This window comes from Apium graveolens, chromosome 6, assembly GCF_009905375.1.
Source record: "Apium graveolens cultivar Ventura chromosome 6, ASM990537v1, whole genome shotgun sequence".
Taxonomy (NCBI): domain Eukaryota; kingdom Viridiplantae; phylum Streptophyta; class Magnoliopsida; order Apiales; family Apiaceae; genus Apium; species Apium graveolens.
Genome location: NC_133652.1, coordinates 87,135,568 through 87,157,399, shown reverse-complemented (window position 1 = coordinate 87,157,399; position 21,832 = coordinate 87,135,568). Strand labels below are relative to the sequence as shown.

The window sequence follows — 21,832 nt, the reverse complement described above, 5'->3', positions numbered from 1 at the left end:
GAGCTTATAATCCAGAAGTAGCTTATAAACAGGAAAACAAATAGGCCTTATATTGAGTTTGGTTCTGATATAAGAGTACCAATAGATTTTTCTTTATTAAATTTTTTATAATTTTTTAATGTCAAGAAATATTCTTATTATAATTCAAATCTTACCCTATATAAATGAACATTCCCCTCCCCAAAAAACTTCATTAGATCATTCACTCTAGCTCATACACATACAAACATAGAGAATAGACAGAGAAGCAGAGGAAGCACCGGGACAAAGATGGATTCAAAGGTGGGCAAGATTATCCGAGGAGTGATAATGGTGATAATAATGGTAGTAATATCAGGGTATATGTTAATTTGGATAATGATGCCAACCAATGTTTATAAAATGACTTGGTTGCCCAGTATTCGAGCTGCTGCTTCCTTGTCTACCTACTTTGGCCTCCAAGGTACCTTCATCAACTCTTTAAATATACGTATGTATACATGCATGGAAACATGTTCATAAATTTGAACTTGCATGACAGGTTCAACACTTCTTGTGAACACGTTTCCTGTACTCTTTGCTGCTGTTTTGGGCTGCATTTATCTTCATCTAGGGAAGGAGATTCGTAATCAAGGGTACGTAAATAGTACTTTGCTTACTGATCTGTTCCATAATATTTCCATGTGGTAAATGACCTGATTTGTTGTAGTGTATTATTATAATACTAGATAAATTATTTTCCCTAAGAAAATTTATGAGATAATGTAAATTGTAATTTTGTGCGAATGAACAACATGCAGGGACTCGAAACGACAAGGGGTGGGCGTATGGAGAAAACGGGTGATACTGAGAGGATTGGGGATTGTTACTCTGACGGAGCTTGCTTTCTTAATCATGTTCCTTGCACTTTTGGTCTGGTCTTTCTCAACCTACTTGCATGTTGGTTTTAGTAAAATCACTCCTCAATACGCAGCAAAAAAAGGCGCAAAACTGTAAGATAAATAGTATTATATCCGTAATTGATTAGACTACAAAAACATTCAGAATGTACCAGATTAATTACTTACTATGTTGATATATGGCAGCTGGGAAGCAAAGTTGGAAAGTGCAGCAAAAAGACTAGGGTTGATAGGAAACATTTGTTTGGCATTTCTGTTTTTTCCGGTGACCAGAGGGTCGTCGTTATTGCCTGTGTTTGGACTTACGTCGGAGTCAAGTGTCAAGTATCACATTTGGATTGGCCACATCGCCATGACCTTCTTGTCCGCTCATGCTCTTTCTTATTTCATTTTCTGGGCTCTCACAAATCAACTATCAGAGGTACGCGCCTATAATTTCATCTAAATTTGAATTACTACAAATTAGTGACAGTGACGATTATTGATATCACTTCAGGTAATCAAATTCACAAATATTGTTATTCAAGTTGCAATAATCGGTTTATTTTTGTGTATTTATCGTCAAAGAATATAAAATCATGTTGACATTATCACCTTAAGGTTTAGATGGACTCTTTACTTAAAATGTTATCAGAACTCGATATAGGGAATGGTCTCATGTTCGAATCCTCACAATCGCATTTATTTAATTTAAAGATTTGTTATTGGTATTTGTTATATTTGTTGTTGTCAATCCTAGCGAAACGTAAACGATCATGTTCAGACGATCTTTGACAACTTAAAGTTTTATAACGACTGGTTACTTAACATTTAAAACCATGTTGATAGTCGAATCCGGACATTTTACGACCCTAATTGCAATTTAGTTTAGTTGTAGTCGGATACAAGTATACAATACTTGAGTCACCTTTAATTTAGTTCTAGTTAGTTACGACCATATATAATTGCAATTTAGTTTAGTTCTAGTCGGATACAAGTATACAAGTCCTTGTGTTACCTTTATGTCATGGCCATTCCAGTTTGTTGTAGCTTTCCTAAGATTTGTATCAAAACTACTAAAAAGATGTCTCCAAAGAGTTGGTTATAACCAAATAAAATAAGTAGGATTGTTGAGGACATCATTGCTGTTAATTTGTTATACCCTAGCTTTATTCCAGTTAGTGACAAAAAGAGAGACCACTTTTGATTTATATGGTCAGGATTTGTATGTGTGTTGGGTGGATCAACTTCAACTTGTTTAGTGGTGGTTCCCAATTCCTAAACGTCCTTGTTAGTTAGCAGTAGAAACTGAGATGCATTGCAGATGCTTTGTTATTTTCACATAAATGTCTGTAAAAAATATTGTATAACAAGTATTCCTTAAAAGCTCTGCATCCCTGCTCCTGTCTAAGTGCACGTGTGGTCCATCTTTCTCTTTGGTTGGAGATTCTAAGTGTTCGTACGTCATGTTCAACTAATCTCTTTAGCTTAGTGACCAATGTTTAAAAGTTAATTATAAAGATCTTTAATGATGAAAGATCATAATTGACATTAACTTTACTGATGGTAAGTTTGTTATGGAGATCGTGACATGAGCGAGTCTTGTGCACTGGTTACGACTTTGTTTCTTAGAATTTGTTGTTGCTCAGACTTTCAATTTTCACCATCTGAACTGCAGATGCTGAAATGGGCTAAGGTTGGTGTATCAAATGCAGCCGGAGAACTAGCTTTGTTAAGTGGATTGTTTATGTGGTTAACGACATTCCCTCGCATAAGGAGAAAGTTTTTTGAGCTTTTCTTTTACACTCACTATCTTTACATTCCATTGGTTTTCTTCTTTGTATTACATGTTGGCATCTCTTATGCTTACATCATGCTTCCCAGTTTCTACCTCTTCATCATCGATCGATACCTCCGATTCTTGCAATCACGACAAGGCGTTGGTCTAGTTTCTGCGCGTGTTCTTCCATGTGAAACTGTTGAACTAAACTTCTTAAAAAGTGGAGGTAACAAAAAGTCTAAAAGAATGATCATACTGATACAATATATGTGGAAGCTAACCATTTTGTTCTCTTTTCTTAGGTTTGAGTTATACACCAACAAGCATTATGTTTTTGAATGTGCCAAGCATTTCTAAAATGCAATGGCATCCATTTACAATTAGTTCCAGTAGTAGCTTGGAGCCAGAGACACTTAGTGTCATCATTAAAGGTGGAGGAAGCTGGTCCAGGAAGCTTTTTCAAACACTTTCTTCGCCATCTTCTCTTGATCGTCTTCATGTCTCCATCGAGGGACCTTATGGACCTGCATCGACTAATTTCTCAAGGTAAACTCAACACTCACACACACACATGGGGTGATGATAGTCCATTTAAAAGTTGGACTAACTGAAGTTGCAGATAGTACATTCCTTATCAGTAACTTCTTTTTCTCAAAAAATTCAATTCTTTATTTGTTTAGTAAATATTACTTGGTAAATATGCAGTGGACTGTGGATGGATTATTCTAACTCTATCATGTTAAATTTCATTATACATAAACTTTTACAGGCACGAGACACTGGTGATGGTGAGTGGTGGAAGCGGCATTACGCCATTTATATCCATCTTTAGGGAGCTTGTTTACTTGTGTGAGACACTGAAATGCAACACCCCAAAGATTCTCCTCATTAGTTCCTTTAAGAACTCTTCTGATCTAACCATGCTAGACCTACTCCTTCCGATTTCTAGTGTCTCCTCTGAACTTTCCAAGTTGAATCTACAAATTGAAGCATATATAACCAGGGAAAAACAATCAATTACAACAACTCAAAACAGTGAAACACTACCAAGTTATAATGTCTGGTTCAAACCAAATCTATCAAACACTGCTGTAACTCCAGTTCTAGGCCAAAACAGTTGGCTTTGGCTTGGAGCAATAATCTCATCGTCTTTCATTGTTTTTCTCATCTTCATGGGAATTTTGACTCGATTCTATATTTACCCCATTGATCATAACACGAATAAGATTTATCCATACTCATCTAGAGCTGTTCTTAACATGTTACTCATAAGTATTTCTATAGCCATCACTGCAAGTGGTGCATTTATGTGGAACAAGAGGAACTGTGATGTCATGGAAAGAAAGCAAGTTCAGAACATGGAAGGCACTCCAGATTCGGGGTTTTATAAAACGGATAGAGAAGTTGAAAGCTTCCCACAACAATGGCTAGCTCAATCTACTAATCTGCACTACGGAGAGAGGCCGGACTTAAAGAGTAAGCTCGTTTTTTCTACAACATGCAACATTTGCAATTTAACATATCTGCATATCTCATAGAACTAACTCCAAAAACTGAACGCTGGATACAGGATATCTATTTGAGAGAAAGGAAGCAAGTGTGGGAGTACTTGTTTGTGGTCCAAAGAAGATGAGACATGAGGTTGCAGACATTTGTTCATCTGGTCTGGCACAAAACCTGCATTTCGAATCCATTAGCTTCAGCTGGTAATTATCCAGTGCTATAGAGTTGTACTAATAAAATGTAAAGCAGTCAAAGAAAGAGTTGTACTAATAAAATGTAAAGCAGTGTAATTTTACATGACAGTGATGTTGTAATGATCTTTTATCAAGTGTGCGTTTTGCTTTTTAACAGTTGAATTTCCGAATTATACATGTAAATGGTATGATTACTTCAATAGAATCATATCTAGAATTTCAAATGGAACTCTCAAATTCATTCAAATGATTTTAGCTAAAATTCTCATTCAGGGGTAGACTGATTCATTTTAAAGTACAAACCATGAATTACAATTTCACTTCTTTTACTTTGAGTTTGAACTGATATTAAATAGCACCTGGCAAGACCGTACCATGGATTGGCAAGCCCAAGGATCAAATATTAGTGACCAAATAGCAATTCTTGCCAACGCCGGCAAAATAACTAAATGTGAACATCAGGTCTGCTGGCTATGCACTATTCTCCAATGCACGTTTAGCAATGAGCAAATAGAACAGGGGATACTATTTTGAAAGGTATAATACAGCTCTCATATCTCAACACGAATCAACTGAATCACTAAAAACAAATGTATCATAGTATATTTACATTGGCTTACAGTTACAGATGATACTGCACAGCAAGAAAAAGTGAATCTAGACATTCTGTGCAGTAATAGGTTTTCCTCTTACTTGCCACATACATGGACGAATGCTAAAGTAGATTACACCGGTATCTTTGTAACCGAGACAAAGCTCGAGGGTAAAGGGGAGAACTGCTATATACGCCTAGAAGAAATTTTAGATGCCTTGCAGGCTTGCCCGAGACAAACAAACCCAGAAAAGGAGCCATCGAGCTCCCTATAATTTACAGGAGCGGAAAACTTCCACCAAAAGGACAAACATTTATTCCACATCTCATCTGCACCCAGCTACACTAGATTTGGATAGAACCTTTGACTTGAAAAGGGAGAATTCTCAGTCATATTTATATATAACTTTGTTAAGGTAGGCAATCTCATCAGTTAATCTACTTCTCTTGTATTTCCTTCGTCGATGAGAGCTTCTCCTCCAAGTCTTCAAGCAATTTATGATACTCAGTGAATGCTGAATGAGACTGTACGTATACATGGGAATTAGGGTTATTTACTAGTGCATATACAGAAGTAGCGGTAAAGCTTTAAGAGACCTGCCTGGATAGTGGTGCTGTATGCTTTCCATAGCCGCATATCATGCTGAAATAAATCAAAAAGAATCTGCACAACAAGATGAGTTACGACTTTAAAGATCTGGACTGGAGTCCTCATTTACTTTATATCAGGTATCTACACATAGTCACTCAAATTCCTAAAATAGTGATTGATCGATCCACAAGCACAAAAAAAGGTGTTCCTTATTTTCATATATATGCAGCTTAGACTTCTTCCATACATACTGTCCAACATTTAATATGATTGTTACATTTTTAATTTAAATTCACCGATATGAAAAATAAATAAATTATATTTAGCTTCTTCGGTCGAAAGTAATTATATTGCTTAATCTAGTTAGAAATACTACACAAGCCTTAGTTTTTAATCTAGAGGCAGAAGAATTCATGGTAGTGACACAATTCTGTAGAACTTCATTTCTCTATACAGTAGAGTTTATACTTTAATCACTCTAAAGTCTAAACAACTTTAGACAATATCATCAATTAATGTTAAGATGGTTCTGTTTCCTTTTACAAACTATGATTAATTATGTATAATTTTAACTTGAAACCATATAAATATTCTCTCATTTAGTAGCTTTACCGATTAAAAATAAGGGGAAAAGATACTATAGCCCAAAATGTAAGCACTAGTAGTCAATATTGATGTGCATTAAAAAACCGGCTGTAACGGAGAAATCATGTAAAGATAACATCATACCTCAGATCTTCTCAAAAGAGTTGCCAACACCACAATCCACTCCTTAAACTTGACTGAACACATATGAGCCAAGAGGAATTCTGCATCCAAGCGGCTTTGCAAAATCGCCATTTGAAGCTGAAAGTTAGTTAATTTGAATTTAATTATCGATCACCAGATCATTAATTGCAACATGAAAACTAAAAAAAGATTACAGTACAGTAGAAGTATTGAATCTAATACACTAACAAGAAATATCAAGATGAACTGAGCGAAGTCACAAACTTAGGCTCCTTGGCCCAAATTTGAGCAGAAGACGAGACAAAATTGAAATTTAATGTCTAGCCATGGACAGGGACCAAGTGAATGTCTCAATGTCATGATAATACAACCCTTCCTATCACAAGAGGACAACTTTGAAATGAAACATCATTAAAAAGCTTTTTTGTAGTTGCAATCTTTTAAAGTTCCATATTTATCTGAAAATGCATCTCTTTTACCCAAAAACATGGAAGTTGTCAAGCGAAACAAAAAAAGTACACCTTATTCATTGGTGTATGAGATGAAAAGAAAACAGATGTTAAAATATTTCTTTTTTTTTAATCCAATATGGAGAGTTATAGTAAAAATAAAAGAAGCGCAGATTGGTTCAAATCCATAGAAAGTAAATAAAAAACTATTATAGGTGTGTGAATCATAAATTCCCCAACAGCAATTACAGATTTCATGACATAATTTCTCCATATCAATAACTATGGCATTCACAATGGTTAGACAGGTTTAAAACACAAAATCAAGAAAGAGACAAAAGAATGGTGTGCCTAATTATATCCTTATTATATAATATGCACAAGGGGGATCTTATCCAAATTTTTGGTAGTTATGTTCCATGTACTACCATTTTAATATTGACCGTTTAATCTTTAAACAAATTGTTCATAGCCGTTGGATCTAAAATAAAGGAATATTCTATAACCAACGATAAGTAGGATTCTAAATTAAACAGAATTTCCTACCTTTTCAATTATTTAAATCAAAAAGAAGTAGGTATCCTAAACCGATAGAATAATAATGTGAAATTCGTAATTATTATTATCTTCAAATTCTGGATTATATTTTTTGTACAAAATTTTTAAACCATCACTGAATTAAACACTACTCCGCCAACTTCGCGTGGGCTGTAAAATCATCAAAATATGATTTATAGAACTCAAGATAGAGCCGAAATAAAATCAAATGAAACTCGGTAATTTTTTATTTGTTTTAACTTTAATTTGATTTTTTAAACTATTTCAAATTAAAAAATAGAATTATACTATTGAATGAGGTTAAAATAAATTTAAAACAAACTAAGTATAATCAGTAAAATTTAATCGGTGTAAAACTTATTCACGGAAAAACAAATAAAATCAAAATAAAATTCGATTAGCTAAAACAAATAATACATACTCCCTCCGTCTCAATTTATCTGTCTTGTTTGACTTTTGATAGTCAAATTGACTCAAATTTGACCATAAATAAAAATTTATTCTTTTGTTATTTTGAAAAACTGAAAAATACATATTAAAGTAGATTAAATATACATTCTAGTGATATAATATTTATGAATATTTTCGATAATGTACTATGTGAAATTTTCGGTGAAAGTTGAGTCAATTTGACAGCAAAAGGTCAAACATGACAGATAAATTGGGACAGAGGGAGTACTATTCATCTGAGTTAAACAAAAATATATATTTATCCAGCTTTAAACAAAATTAAAATCAAATTAAATATAATTAGTTGGATTTTATCTGGATATAATGGGTCTCGGGATAGAAAAGTTTAAAATGAAAGTAAATGTGATTTGTATACTATTGAACCGAGATAAAAATTACCGTTTAAATTAAAAATATATATATATTTCGTGAACACAAATAGAAATAACAATAGCACTATATATTTCATCTTAATATTATTTTTTCAAATTTAAATACCTCTAAATAAAAAAATTAAATTATATCCTTATTATATAATAATATGCAAAATGGGGATTTTATCCAATTTTTTTATAGTTATGGTTCATGTAATCCTTTTTACAAACATATGTGTATATGTATAATAATTATCAAATCACATTATATAAAAATTTTAAATAAACAAATTCCGCATCTTAAAAGTTGCAATTGAATTTATATAAAAAAAATTATAATTTAAAAAAAAAATCCATGCATCGCACGGGTTTTAAGCTAGTGGTTGATAAAGTTAACAAGATAGTTTCTAGATGCCACTACCTTCTGACCAATTAATTCAAGTCCTGAAGCAAAATCATCCAAACGAGCACTACCGTACCGTTCTCGTTGAAGGTATTCCTGCAATAAGTGAAACTGCTACTCTAAGATAACATGATAGCAAAAGATACAAAATTGGTATTAACAGAGAACTGGAATCTCACCACCAGATCAAACTGGGTGCCTTTCACAAATGCAACAAGCTTGGAAAGTTCTTTCCCAGACATAAGAAAACTAGCATGACTTTCAAGAATATTCTTAACAGAAGCAATATGTGCATTCTGCTCTTTATAAGAGGGGCTGCTTCACAATAAACGTCACCAATTATCATATAAACATTAAACTGCAGCTCAGGTAACATGCAAATTAGATCACAGATGCCCAGATTTACCTTTTTGGCTCAACAGACTGCCTACGAAAACTTGAAGGAACGCTAAAGTAGCCCAAGAATCGGGGAGATAATTTTTCTGAATCCGATGCTGGAGGATCGTACTCTCTTCCAGATCTCAGGAGAAATCTTACCTGAGTAACAAAATAATTATGAAGTCCACCAAACAATATGTATACCAAGTATTCAAAAGTTTGAAAAGAAATCTGAGTATATACCAGCTCCCCCGCAAGTTCATAGAAAGACTCATCCAGAGTTGCCTGCAGAATTCTAATGTGGTTAGTAGCGTTCAATTTGAAGTCACTGAATGTGAATTTTTTGTGTGAGAGTGACCGAGCGGGTTGGTTGGGAGGGAGAACAGAGAGCAAGAGAGGGAGGGGAGGGACAGGCCCTGAGGGTGTTCCAAGTGTTTGACTGAACAAGGCCCTAAAATTTGAGGGGCACATTTTCAAGATGAAGTGTATATAAATATATTTTCTTTGTTTGAAAAATAAAAATAAGTATAACTTTCTTTTCTAATAAAAAATAAAAAATATACAAATAGAAGAAGGTTAAAAATATTAAATATAAAATAATTATAAATTATTATCTAGAATAAAATTTTGAAAAAAAAAATTAATCCTAAATATTAAATAAGTAACAAAAAAAAATAGGAAAAAATTACTAGAAGAATAAGAATATTAAACAACTTTTACATTATATCATTTTCTAAATAATATTGTTATTAGGTAATTCGTTTATTTTAAATTATAGTAGTATCTACATATTAAATAAAAAAAATAAATTTAAATATTAATTATTGTTTATATATATATTTAAATAAGTTTAGATATGAATTATGTTTTATGTGATTATCTTATTGTTTATAATTACTTTATCTTAATGTTATGTACTTGTAATATTTTTAAATGTTAAAAATATAAATTTTGATTATTGTATTATTTGCTAGTATTATTTTTGATAGTTAGGATTCTAGGCACGTTTTGTTAGTTTTGTACAGGGCACATGAAATCTCAGGCACGGCTCTGGGGAGGGAGGGAGGGAGAAGATAAGTGTACCTGTAATAGGCGTAAAGCACAGTACTGACTTACAGCAGGACCTTCAAGTTTAGCAATAACCTTTGGAAAGAAAATGAAAAAAATTATGCATGAAACAGCAGATATGTCATTTAATGCTTCATTGCCAACAAACAAATCATCGTAGATAATTTCTATGAACATAGCTACAAACTCGGAAATAGTACAAATTTACTGCTGTCTCTGCCCAATATGCAACAAATTTTATAGTTTCTTGGGCTTATGGGCACAGGTTCTAAGATGTGTCAAAACTAAGTAAATTAATTTTAATTTATAAATATGTTCTCGCTACATTCAAAAGTGTCTGCTTTAGATTTTTCAAATATATAATGTTCAAAATTCTCAACATTGGTGCCAAACACAGTAATAGAATTCCCCAAATTAAATGGGAAAGATGGACAATTAATTGCTCGTGAGCTTTAAGGTTTAATTATAAAAACTCAATTATCTAAAATATTGACCAAAAATTTCTTACGAGTATATAGCCGGCTGCAGTACGGTACCATCTTCTTTGGAAGCATTCCTCAAATAACCTGCAAAATTAGAAACAGTTACACTAATGCGCAGATATTAATAATCAACATCAGTACTACATCGTAAGCTCAGAAAAATAATGTATTAATGGATCCAGTAGTGACACCTAAAACACCATAACTCTGCTATTCAGATTTTACATCCGAAAGAAGAAATTAAAACATTGGAGCAAAGTGAAACAAAATTCGAGGCCTGATTTAGGCCTTGAAAACTAGCCTGTTTGGACTATTTCCGTAACACACATTACCTATATTATAACATAATATAATTTTTTTAATTTAAAATATAAGTTATAAGTAGTCATGCTTATTTTACTACAAAATTCAATATTTGGATTCGTTAAAACATAAATATTACTATTTAACCTCAAGTCAAATTAAGTCAATATGCCCAAGTTCTTATGAGGACTTGTAAATCATTCTGAATTAGATTGCTCTAAGTTAAAGTGTCTGGTTTTCATATGAACTATGAAGAATCCAGATTACTCAGATCCCACACCACACCCATGTCATTTCAGTCGGCATGGGTATGAGGGAGGGCAAAACTGAAGACTTCGGGTAACGAAGGTGTCTTCTGAAAAAGTCAGATGCTTACTAAGTAAAAATACAAACAATCATGGAAACCCATGGAATGCAAGAATGCTATACCAGTACAAAAACAACCAAGTCCAAATTAACTCAGTTATTGTGGCTTAGGCTTTCATCAGAAAAATTCCTACTTCCTAGTATTGCCATTATATCAGGTTAGACAGCATCAGGTAACATCAGTTTTGACAATTGCTAGTCTATTAATATTTCCAGGACAGCTGTATTAATAACATTAAATTCACATACTCTGTTGACCTTCCAGCAGCAGAAAAAAGATCAGCCCAGTGTCGACCATCAGTTTTCCTGGCTACACTGACAACGACATCAAAATACTCGGGAAATTTCTTTATTAAATCACACGTCTTTTCCAAAAGAGAGATATTTTTAGCATTATTAGGAACTGAGCTCTGATTTCTGCTTGCACTTTGCCTACACAAAATAAGTTTCAAAGGATTAACACCTAACAGACATCAAGCTCAGACTGTTGTCAATTTGTTAGATGTCAAATCACTGTATATAATTAAATTATCAAACTTCATAAGTCATAACATATGGGAATGGAAAAAGTAACACATATTTTAATGCTAAAAATAAGATTTGGTATTCAAACATAAAAGGTAAACTACACTAAAAAGCTTCTGACGTAAAAGAAAGTAAAATAACATCTGAAAAAGAAATGTGCCTGTTTTATTGTATGTCTGGTCATACTAGATGAGATAGACTGAGAAACAAATAAAATAGGATAGGGTGGCGGTGGGGGTGGCTCCCACAGTGGAAAAGATGCATGAGAAAGGTTTGCAGTGTTTGGTCATGTGCAGTGAAGAACTATAAGTGCACCTGTTCAGCCAGTAGAGACACTGAAACTAAATCCTGGCATGTGCAAGAGCAAAATGATAAGAATGGGCTTGCTTTTATAAACATTTGGGGTAAGACGAGGGACTAACTGCGGACTTTGTGACACATCAATGCCAATGAAGGAAAATGATGATGTTTCGTGCTTCTTGAAACTCGATTTCATATACCAGTGGTTTAGAAATGCTGGCACAGATCTATCTACTCATCTCATGTGAACATAATTTAGAAAGAATGGTGAAACCCTGCAAGTGTGCTTACTGAATATAAATTACCTCGAAATATCAGCCTCGAACACTGTAAAAAGAAGCCACTCCAAACAATGGGAAAAATGTGGCTTCTCAGCCGATAATTCTGCCAACTGTAAAGCTTCATCACTCTTGTTCCTCTATTCAATAGTATAACCAAATTATAAAAACGAATTATGAGAAGCCAAAAATATTACCATTGATTTATATACACTGGATATTATATGATTGGATACAAGTTTACAATTTGGTACCTGGAGAAGGTGCCGGAGTAAGCAGTGCAAGATCGTTTGAGCTTGAGGTGTTGGCTCAAAACATGGAAACTCTGTACATGTTGTAAACGACATCCTTTGCGAAACACCAACTACAACACCAGCATTTGGAAGTAGACCAAGGGGATACACTTCACGATCAAATTCCAGCTCAGGATCCAACTGAAGACATAAATAACTCTAATATCAGAAACTAACAATAGAAAAAACTCAAAACCTTGACAACACTGAAACTGATCAGAACCCAAAATCAAAATTATAAAATAAAACAGTCCCAAAATCATTGGAAAAAGGTCTGATCAATCCACCTACCAACCAGCTTGCTTTAGAGATGCTAAATGAAAAACTGAAGAGAAGGCACAACTACTTTTTCAGGCATATAAACCTTATAAAATTCCTTACAAGTTTTTATGTTTAAAAAGAGGAATGCAGCATCCGTCCCATTTTTTTAACCACTATATTAAACAGCATTTAAATACATGAATACCTGCAAGAAGTCTTCCTGCTGAAAGGGATCATGCCCTAAAGAAGGATACCACACCTGTAACGATGACATTCATCTTGAAAGTTAAATCAATGAAAATCAACAGAAAACTAATTCCAAAAGGTTATCGAAACTGCACCTGCATCCCTCGATGGCCATAATCTAACCATGACACTTCTCCAATTAAGTTTGTTTTTTCCTCTGACTGACCACAAGTAACCCAGAACAATTCAATTGAATCAGTGAGCTCCTTTTCCCGCCCATCAGCCAGATCAAGAACAGAAAGTTCCCCACCAGTCCTCAATATCAAACATCTGAAAAGGCCAAGCAGTCAATATAATATATCAAAAGGGAATACTGTTTTTGTCCGACTAAACCAACAAGACATACCTAACAGGTTCTTTTGCTGATAAATTTAAGGAAGATGATATGTTTTTTCCTGGTATATAATCTCTTTCAAGTTGATCAGGAATGAAGCGCATTGCGGAAGGATGGCTCTTCGCGGTCATGATCGACAACTCTCGTACTGTAGAAAGCTGTTTGTCATTTTATTACTTAAGAAACCCATGAATAATGAAGCTCGCATGAAAAGAAGACTCTCATCCAAAGTAATGTGCATCATACAGCTCCAAATTTTTCCTAAAACGTCATCTAAAACATTTAGGGGAAAGTAGTTATACCTGCAAGTTTGCAGTACTTAAAGGTGTCAGGTCACCAAATATCTTCACATGGAATATATGGACAACAAATGGCCGGTATGTGACAAGTAAATAATCTTGGTAAACATCCATAACCATTGGTTGTGCAAGCAGTGGTTTCCGATAGAGTAGGGAGCTCTGATCAAGGTGATATCTCGGATAGAATAGCAGTTCGTACCTGTAAACATCAAAATAGGATTTGAAGTCGCCTGAATATGCTCAAGTTAGAAAATAAAGATTTTCAATGACAATGATATCAACAGAAACAATATGGACCTCAAATAGTATATTGATTAATCAACAAGGCATTTGGCTGGCAGAGTGAACACATTTTTAAAAAGAAGGCGACTTGAAAGTAAAATAGATATGTATAGCCCGATAAATAATTAGAAGTTTTCATTTGGCTAGTATAGTCAGTAAGGGTGGTGTGCATGCAGTTGGGACGTTTTAGCACTTTACCATACTGCATCCTCGTATTAAATTACAGGTAAAACAAAGCTACCAAACATTCTTAATGAATAAATGCATGAAGTGCTCACATGTTAGAGGAATCATCATAGTTGCATACAACAACAATCTTTCCCATCCATAACAAGCCTCTGCACTGGATCTTCTGTTCTTGGGTAATATTCCCAAATAATCGCCACTTATTTGATTTTATGTCATATATGATTAACCCATGAAGGCCTGCAACAGCCAAGTACATACCATCTTTGCTAGCTGCCACATGTAGAATTGGCCAGTTTTGGGATACATAAGAAACCTGGAACAAATCAAATTTGTATTAGTAGAATGATCACGTAGCATGTCAAATGGATAAAAAAACCAATATCATTGCTGTATATAGCACATAACTGGAAGGTTAATATGCAAAAGTTTAAGTTCTTCAGTGACTTCAGACTGCACAACAAGCAACCGGTCTTCACCATAAACAACTTGACGAACGCATGTTGAGCCTGAAACACCTCTGTTAAGACAACTTTTGCCAAAAGAGAATGCAATTATTCTCTCTGTGGATCCTTCCTCGATAGCATACAGCTTATACCCATATTCATCCCACTGCAGCAATGAGGTGCCACCTAGAATGGGTTCATACTTACAATCTTGATTTGACTTATTCACAGGAGAAGATACAGAACTCAGACCAGTCTGACGTATTGTGGACATCAAGCGACATCCAGAGACAGACCAGACAGTAAGGCCTCTTAACTTCCATCCAACTGCAAAAGCAGTATGATCTGGAGTCCATGCAATACAACTGACTGCACCAGTATCATCCATTGAATATCTGTTTAAAGCCATGCCAAACATGAAAACCTCATTGCCATAATTCTATGAACCAAAAGAATTACATAGATAAAAAGTTTTGGGCACAGACTGCTTCAAAATTTATAACGAATAAATACAAATCTACAATCTAACCCTAAACAACATATTCTTAAAATGTCCAATTCAAATTGAAGAACATTCATTTACAACACTCCCTTCCAATCTGATCATCCTTTTTCCTTTTTAGGTTGACACAATTAAATGCTTATAATGGATATGTATTGAGAATTTAATAAAGTAATTACACTTCCTCTACACTTTTGTGTTATTAGGGGGGGGGGGCTTACCAGTAAATTTATATGAGAGAGGGGGATTATTTAGCATATTATATATAGAATGAAAAAGTTTAAAAGTAATTTTTTCTTAATCAGCATCCATACAACAGTTGTGTTTATTCTAGTCCAGAGGAAATTTTGTTGTGACCGTATGTCTTACATCCCCCTTTCAGATACACACGCGCAGGCCACAACTAAGTGTGTCTCTATATGTAAAAGTTAGTAATTTGATGGCCACAACTAAGTGTGTCTCTATATGTAAAAGTTGGTATTTATATGGTCACAACTAAGTATGTCTCTATTTATAAAAGTTGGTAATTTGATGGTTATCCTCCAAAACTCCAGGTAATATCTCTAGCAAATAAATCTTTGATAAACCCAATCATTTAAAACAGGAATGAAGTAAAGAAGCTTACCCCCAATCATATACTGATACAGAACGAATAATTGAAACCGGTTCTGCAAGGTCATACAATTCTACTATGCCTCGTCTTGTGCCAACAGCAAGGATTTGTTGCTCGGAAGCAACTGAGGTACATGTTGCATCACCAGAACCCAAATGCTTCTCTGCTTTGATAGAATCAGCTTGCTTTAGACCTTTCTTACTTACAGAACATAACACCAATTGTCCATCAGAGAACAACACAAATAACAACCTTAATGGCATCGAGAACTCCAGAAAAGTAATAGCAGACTTTGTGGATGAAGTACGACTGCCAACAGGAACATTTTGAATCCGTTTAAAAGGAACACCATTTTCACATGACCGTGTCATTTTAGAAGCTTCATTGTGGTTGCCCAAGTAAAAATCAAGTTCAAAGGGTCCAGCAAACTGTTTTAAACAGACATTAGATTATCTAGTTACCAATAAAGTACACTAGAGGAGATATAAGTTACACGAAAAAAAACAGGAAGAGAGGTTCAGTCACTCCAAAACAAATAAAAATAAGACAGAGCCGCCTATCAGGCCCTAACTGAATTATGACCCAGTAAAGATCTTACCAATAGTAAGACCCATATGTGTGTGTGTGTTATGGGGAGAATTTGGTATAACAATGTTTTGTAGGTTTGCTGGAATCACAGAGCAAAATATGTTGAATTTATGAAGAACACGGGAAGTAAAGTGATTGAAAACGTAGTTGATCTTGTTTGTTGATCCAAAGAATTCAAGAGAAAATATGGCAATTCTCTCTTGCTGCAAACTGTTTCTCAACTGAAAACAATAGGCATACATAACCTTCTATAGTGGTTCAAACCACATGTAGTTCTTGGAGGACAAGATACCTAGTTAGACTAGGGTTCGTCCAATACAACAAGGCCCAAATCCAAAGACAGTGTAGGTCGTCAAGTCCTAAGACTGTGGAGGTCGTCCTATAAAAGCTCATAACTGACCATGGCCCAAGCACTAGTGGCTATGAGAGCCTGTCATGGAGTTGAGAGCATAGATGCCTCATAAAGAGACATAAAATGACCACTAGTTGGGCTAGCATGTGATGCCTGAGGATCTGGCCATGTGATGCAATCCTAGAGAGAGCACGTGCAATCCTTCCTCCCATGCGCCCCTTCCTCCCATGCGACCCTTGGAGGCCTGGCCATGGGCCTTCAAGTCAAACAATATAGAGAATAATATTAGTTTACTGTGAGGCGATCCCTATGGGATAAGGTCGCATGTCTTCATTCTTACTTTGTAGTTAAGATTGTCTTCATATAAAATATACAGGTGCGATGCGACCCCTGATTAGAATGGGGTCACATATCCCTTGTCCAGCGATGTAATGTAATCCTAAGGTGGGATCGCATCTTCTCTTCACTTTGGTTTATTTGATCATAGTGAGACGTCTCCAGGCATGGAGCCTCATGTCTTGATGATCCATCTTCAATATTTAGGCCCATTAAGAGATGTGGACCTAGTGTGAGAGCCTATTGGGCCTGTTTAGAAGTTAGAACCCATGCCAAAAGTGGGCATAACAATAAACAATCCCTACCTCACAATGTGACAGACAGGAGCTCTTACTTTGTCGACATGTATGGTCTCTATTCTCAGAACATTACGTCACTTTGCTCATTAAAAGTTTCTATAATAACATAGAAGACCATACACATCGACAAAGCAACTTGGATACTTTAACATTCCCCAAATAGACACCATATCAGGTAGGGGTTTCAAAACTTTCCGAACCGACGGATACCTGACCTATAATACATTTATATTATTGAGAAATGATCATATGATAACTTAATTTAATTGAGTAACTAAATATAAAACATTTCGAATGAATTAAGAGTTTGGTTAGATGTATGATAAAGGAGATCTACTAATCTGGAATGAAACACGAGTAAAATGAGAAAGATAACTGACTAAAGCAAATTAAGTATGTCTAGTAAACAACTGAGTATTATTTAAGTAATTGATGTAACCGCTATACTTAATCATATGTATTTTATTATGTTTTCAATAATTTTGGGATATATTAATTTTCGAACAAAAAACTTGTTAATGGATTAGATATTTATTTTGATATTTTCTATATATTTTCGGGTTCCGGTTCCAGCCCGAACCAAACCGAAAACTGGTAGTTCGAGTTTGATTATTGATTTTTGGATTTCATTCGGTCCGGGTGTGGTTTTGATAATAATATTTGGTAAGGTATCGGTTTTTGTCAAACCCGAACCAAACCGCCCGTTGCCATCCCTAATATCATGTGCTATACTTATGGAAAATAAAAATTCAAACTGTATGTAGTCATTTATTTGAATCAAATAAGATATCAAAAAACAACATATGGATTACCTCACCCTTCCAGGATATGTTGTACAATGATCCATCAGAGAGTCCAAAGAGAAAGTTTTTATTGTCACAAATTACATTGCTCCTGTTGGTCATATAGAAAAAATCAGTGACAAATGAGCTGATTTTAATATCACTATTTCGGAGGGGGACCCAATTAATATTGTGTAAAGACTCAAGCAGGAGAGGTGCAAACTACGAGACATAGTATATCTATATTTCTACAACACAAATGTCATCACATTTTCAATTCTAACAGCTTTATTTCATATACATGGAATATAGTCATCTCTACAGTTCAATGGCCATGAGAACCACAAAAAATAGGAAGAAATATAGACACACACTGATGTGTAAATGCATCAATATATTCTGCAACCATCTTAAACTACAAACTAAAACCTGCAAGATTTACTAAATATCAGATACAATACATAATGTAATCCAAACTTAGATCTACTTAACAAAAAATAACAATTAGGAAAAGAATACAGATAAAATATACCTAATTTTTAGTTAATAGAATGCATCATTTTGTATTTAAACATTCACCTATATCATTAGTAAACAGAAACAATATATACATCCATTTTCAGCCAATATCATAATAGAAGATAACAGCTTCAGATCAACAAAAAATGCAAATATCCAACCGAGTGTAAGAAAAATTATACATAAATGTTACAGGATGCCAGTAAAAGTATTATAATTTCCCTTTCTATACATGATATCCATACAGTTAAAAAAAAATATCAAGTGCAATATATAAGAATAATTCTTTTTAAGTTGAAGAGCGTAGTAAAGTTACAAAAGAGAGCAGTTACTATAAGTGGTTTGTATTATCAAGATTCTGAACTTACATATTCAATCCCGCATTGAGAAAAGGCACCTGCTCATTGAGCAATAAAGAAATAGAAGCAAGATGCAAACTTGATGGTTGCTTTCCACCTATATGTATCTTTTTATCCGTAAACTGGACCTTGAATATGTGAAGATAAAAAGAAGCCGTCTGCAATAAAAAATTTACAGAAAACAAACAAAGTCATTATTGCATTTCCTAGTACCTGACAAGCTAAAACTACATCTGTACCAGCTTATACATCTGTAGCAGCTTATTAAATATAATTCATGTGCTGCGAGTAGCTTGGATTTAAACATTCCCCAGCTATCATAAGCTACTTAAAAACACGTAATAAACATCATACGATAAAACACTAATCACTTAAAAATGTAGAATAAATAAACACGAAAACATACAAGAACGGCAATCAGCTTGGCATCGGGACTCCAAACAGCTTGTAAATTCTCCCCTTCCTTGCGAATCGAGTCAGAATCTCGTTTATACTTGCCCAATCTGAGTCTATGCTGAAACCCCCAAATCCAATAAACTCAATTCACACTTAATCACAAAACTACAACATAAACTAATAATATAAAAAAAATGTGATTAAATGCGAGTGAAGGAGTGACCTGTCCAGAGCTCCACAGCTCGATATGAGAGGGAGCAACAACGAGCAAGAAATGATTGAGCAGTTTGAGGTAAATGATGTGGTCTGATGTGGGGCAATTGGAGGATTCTAGAGGGATCACTTGTGGCCATCCGTATGTCATATACATCCTTCAAATTTATATACAACAAGTTTATGTGTGTGATTTATACAAAATATTGAGCGATTAAGATTGAGAAACCTAGGGTTTTCAAAGAGGTTTACAGCATAATCACATCAATCCAAGGGTAACTGAAGAAGAAGAAGAAGAAGAAGAAGAAGAAGTAGTTTGGATCTACATTTACAAAATATAGTTGTATGAATTTATTTCGGTACCGTCAAATACAATAATGAATTTGTTTTTATTTTTTTTTTGTTTTGAGGAAAAAATCGGAACTCGATTTTATTCCGAAAATATGACTACGTGAGACTGACTCCTTGTCTACTTGTAAAACAAATTGAATATAATGGTCTTAATTAATATTTATATATTTTTATTTATTTTTATTTTTATTAAAATTTTATATAAATAATTAAATATTTAATAATAATTATATAATTATAATTTCATTATGTATAATTTCAAGTTAAGTTCAAATAATATATGACTGATCAGATCTTATTTATAATTGATAATATAAATATTTGTTATTAATGAGATTCAAACCATAAATCTTATATGTATAAATCTTTGTAAATAATAATATAAATATTTGTTATTAACTGGATTCGAATCTGAGAACTTATATATTTTTATAAATAATAATATAAATGTTTGTTATTGACGGGATTCAAACCTGAGAGCTCGTGGAGTGTATTTTTTTGTATTTGGATTTAACAGCTATAATTATTTGATAAAGAAGATTCCACGATCGTGATGAAAAGGGATAACCAAAATAATGTGTTAACCAAACTACAAATTCTACATCATTCTAGTTAGTATAGTATATTAATATAGATATACTAGCTTTACAACCCGTATCGCGCGGGTCTTCATTAATATTTTTATATTATTTAAAATTATAATAAAAAAAATTGATCATTATCTTATTACTATATTTATGAATCATAATGTAAATATTGGTTAATGGCAGGATTCGAACATGAATCATGGATAGTGTATAAATAATAATATAAATATTTATTATTGGCGGGGTTCGGACCTGGGAGTTTGAATAGTATATGTTTTTTTAGTATTTGAATCTAACGGTACTGATCACTTGATTAAAAAGATCTGACGGTCATAAATAGGGTAACCAAACCAACCAAAAAAAGACAAACATAATTATACATCCATCTGGTTATTGTAGTATAGTATAGATCTATATATATAGGCCTTTACTCCGTGAAAAATTATCTTATATGAAAAATTGTGGAGAACTATTGATTTTATTATAGAATCTCATCACAGATTGTAAAATTTTATTTCAAAAAATATTAAAATTAAACTTTCTCATTAATTTCAGTGATTGTTTAAATAAAAAAAAACTTGTGTAACTTCGAATTTTAACTTGATAATTAAAATTTATAACTATATATGATGAAAAATAAATATTTATAACCAACGCAAGTATACAAATAAATATTTAATAAGGCACATTTATCACTTAGAAGCTGTATCGAAAGAACTTTTGGATTTTGGAAAAAATGGTGGAAGATTTTATTAAATATGCCTTCAGACTGGTTTGGTGTTCAAAGGAATATAGTTGTCGCAACAATGGCACTGCATACTTATATTAGACTAAATTTCAGAGGAGATACAATTTTTTAATGTGATTAATGCAAATCCAGACTTTGTGCCAAGAGATATTTTTCGGAATCGTTAGGTAATGAATACAGCACAAGGGGTGAATGTGTTTTAGATTATTTTTAAGCTTTTTGAACTATTATGGAAGTGGTGAACAAAATAGTCTAGCTTGTAGAGATAATATGTTTTAACAGGAATAATAAAACATGCACATGGACACACTATCTTTCAAAACTCACTTAATTTTATATTAAAATCAAGTATGTCTTGCTAAAATTTCCGGGTTCTTTGTTGATAAAGAACTCAGCTTCTTTCTTGAGAGAGTTACAAGATTTTTGGATCTATTTTGTTACTTCTAAAACAAAGCATTTAGTGTTTACTTTATAGAACAGTAAAGACAGGTTTTACACAGCATGCAATAACATGTACTAAACCCTACTTTAAGTTAACTAAAACTTTCTATTTCTGGCTTAATGTATCTTTGCAAATCGTGCATATATGTGCCTTTACTTTGTCAGTTTATCTTGGCCTTTGATCTTGTACTCTTCAAGCTGCTTTTTGTAGACTTTTC

At 33.6% G+C, this 21,832-nt stretch overlaps 2 protein-coding genes across 4 annotated transcripts; one reads left to right on the top strand and one right to left on the bottom strand.

Moving 5' to 3' along the window:
- Window positions 1-214: 214 nt before the first annotated feature.
- On the top strand, window positions 215-4,468 carry LOC141664214 (ferric reduction oxidase 2-like). Its single transcript, XM_074470127.1, has 8 exons — window positions 215-442; window positions 521-614; window positions 780-971; window positions 1,065-1,299; window positions 2,536-2,863; window positions 2,940-3,183; window positions 3,407-4,113; window positions 4,208-4,468. Exons 1-8 carry the CDS (start codon window positions 271-273, stop codon window positions 4,345-4,347), a joined length of 2,112 nt encoding a protein of 703 aa, XP_074326228.1. The 5' UTR covers window positions 215-270; the 3' UTR covers window positions 4,348-4,468.
- Window positions 4,469-4,888: 420 nt separating this feature from the next.
- LOC141664337 (uncharacterized) lies at window positions 4,889-19,834 on the bottom strand. 3 transcript variants are annotated; one of them, XM_074470267.1, is made up of 23 exons: window positions 19,498-19,834; window positions 19,285-19,392; window positions 18,888-19,036; window positions 18,031-18,112; window positions 15,656-16,071; window positions 14,491-14,923; window positions 14,175-14,398; window positions 13,618-13,813; window positions 13,328-13,473; window positions 13,077-13,251; window positions 12,941-12,994; window positions 12,436-12,615; window positions 12,209-12,321; window positions 11,328-11,510; window positions 10,436-10,493; window positions 9,943-10,002; window positions 9,103-9,144; window positions 8,888-9,018; window positions 8,661-8,799; window positions 8,500-8,577; window positions 6,248-6,364; window positions 5,524-5,590; window positions 4,889-5,451 (listed from the first exon to the last, which is right to left on the bottom strand). In XM_074470267.1, exons 1-23 carry the CDS (start codon window positions 19,642-19,644, stop codon window positions 5,432-5,434), a joined length of 3,318 nt encoding a protein of 1,105 aa, XP_074326368.1. In that variant the 5' UTR covers window positions 19,645-19,834; the 3' UTR covers window positions 4,889-5,431. The 3 variants fall into 3 exon arrangements, with proteins under 3 accessions (XP_074326368.1, XP_074326366.1, XP_074326367.1); XM_074470265.1 differs by having other exon boundaries at window positions 5,528-5,590; window positions 19,498-19,833; XM_074470266.1 differs by having other exon boundaries at window positions 5,528-5,590; window positions 8,661-8,796; window positions 19,498-19,832.
- Window positions 19,835-21,832: the final 1,998 nt, after the last annotated feature.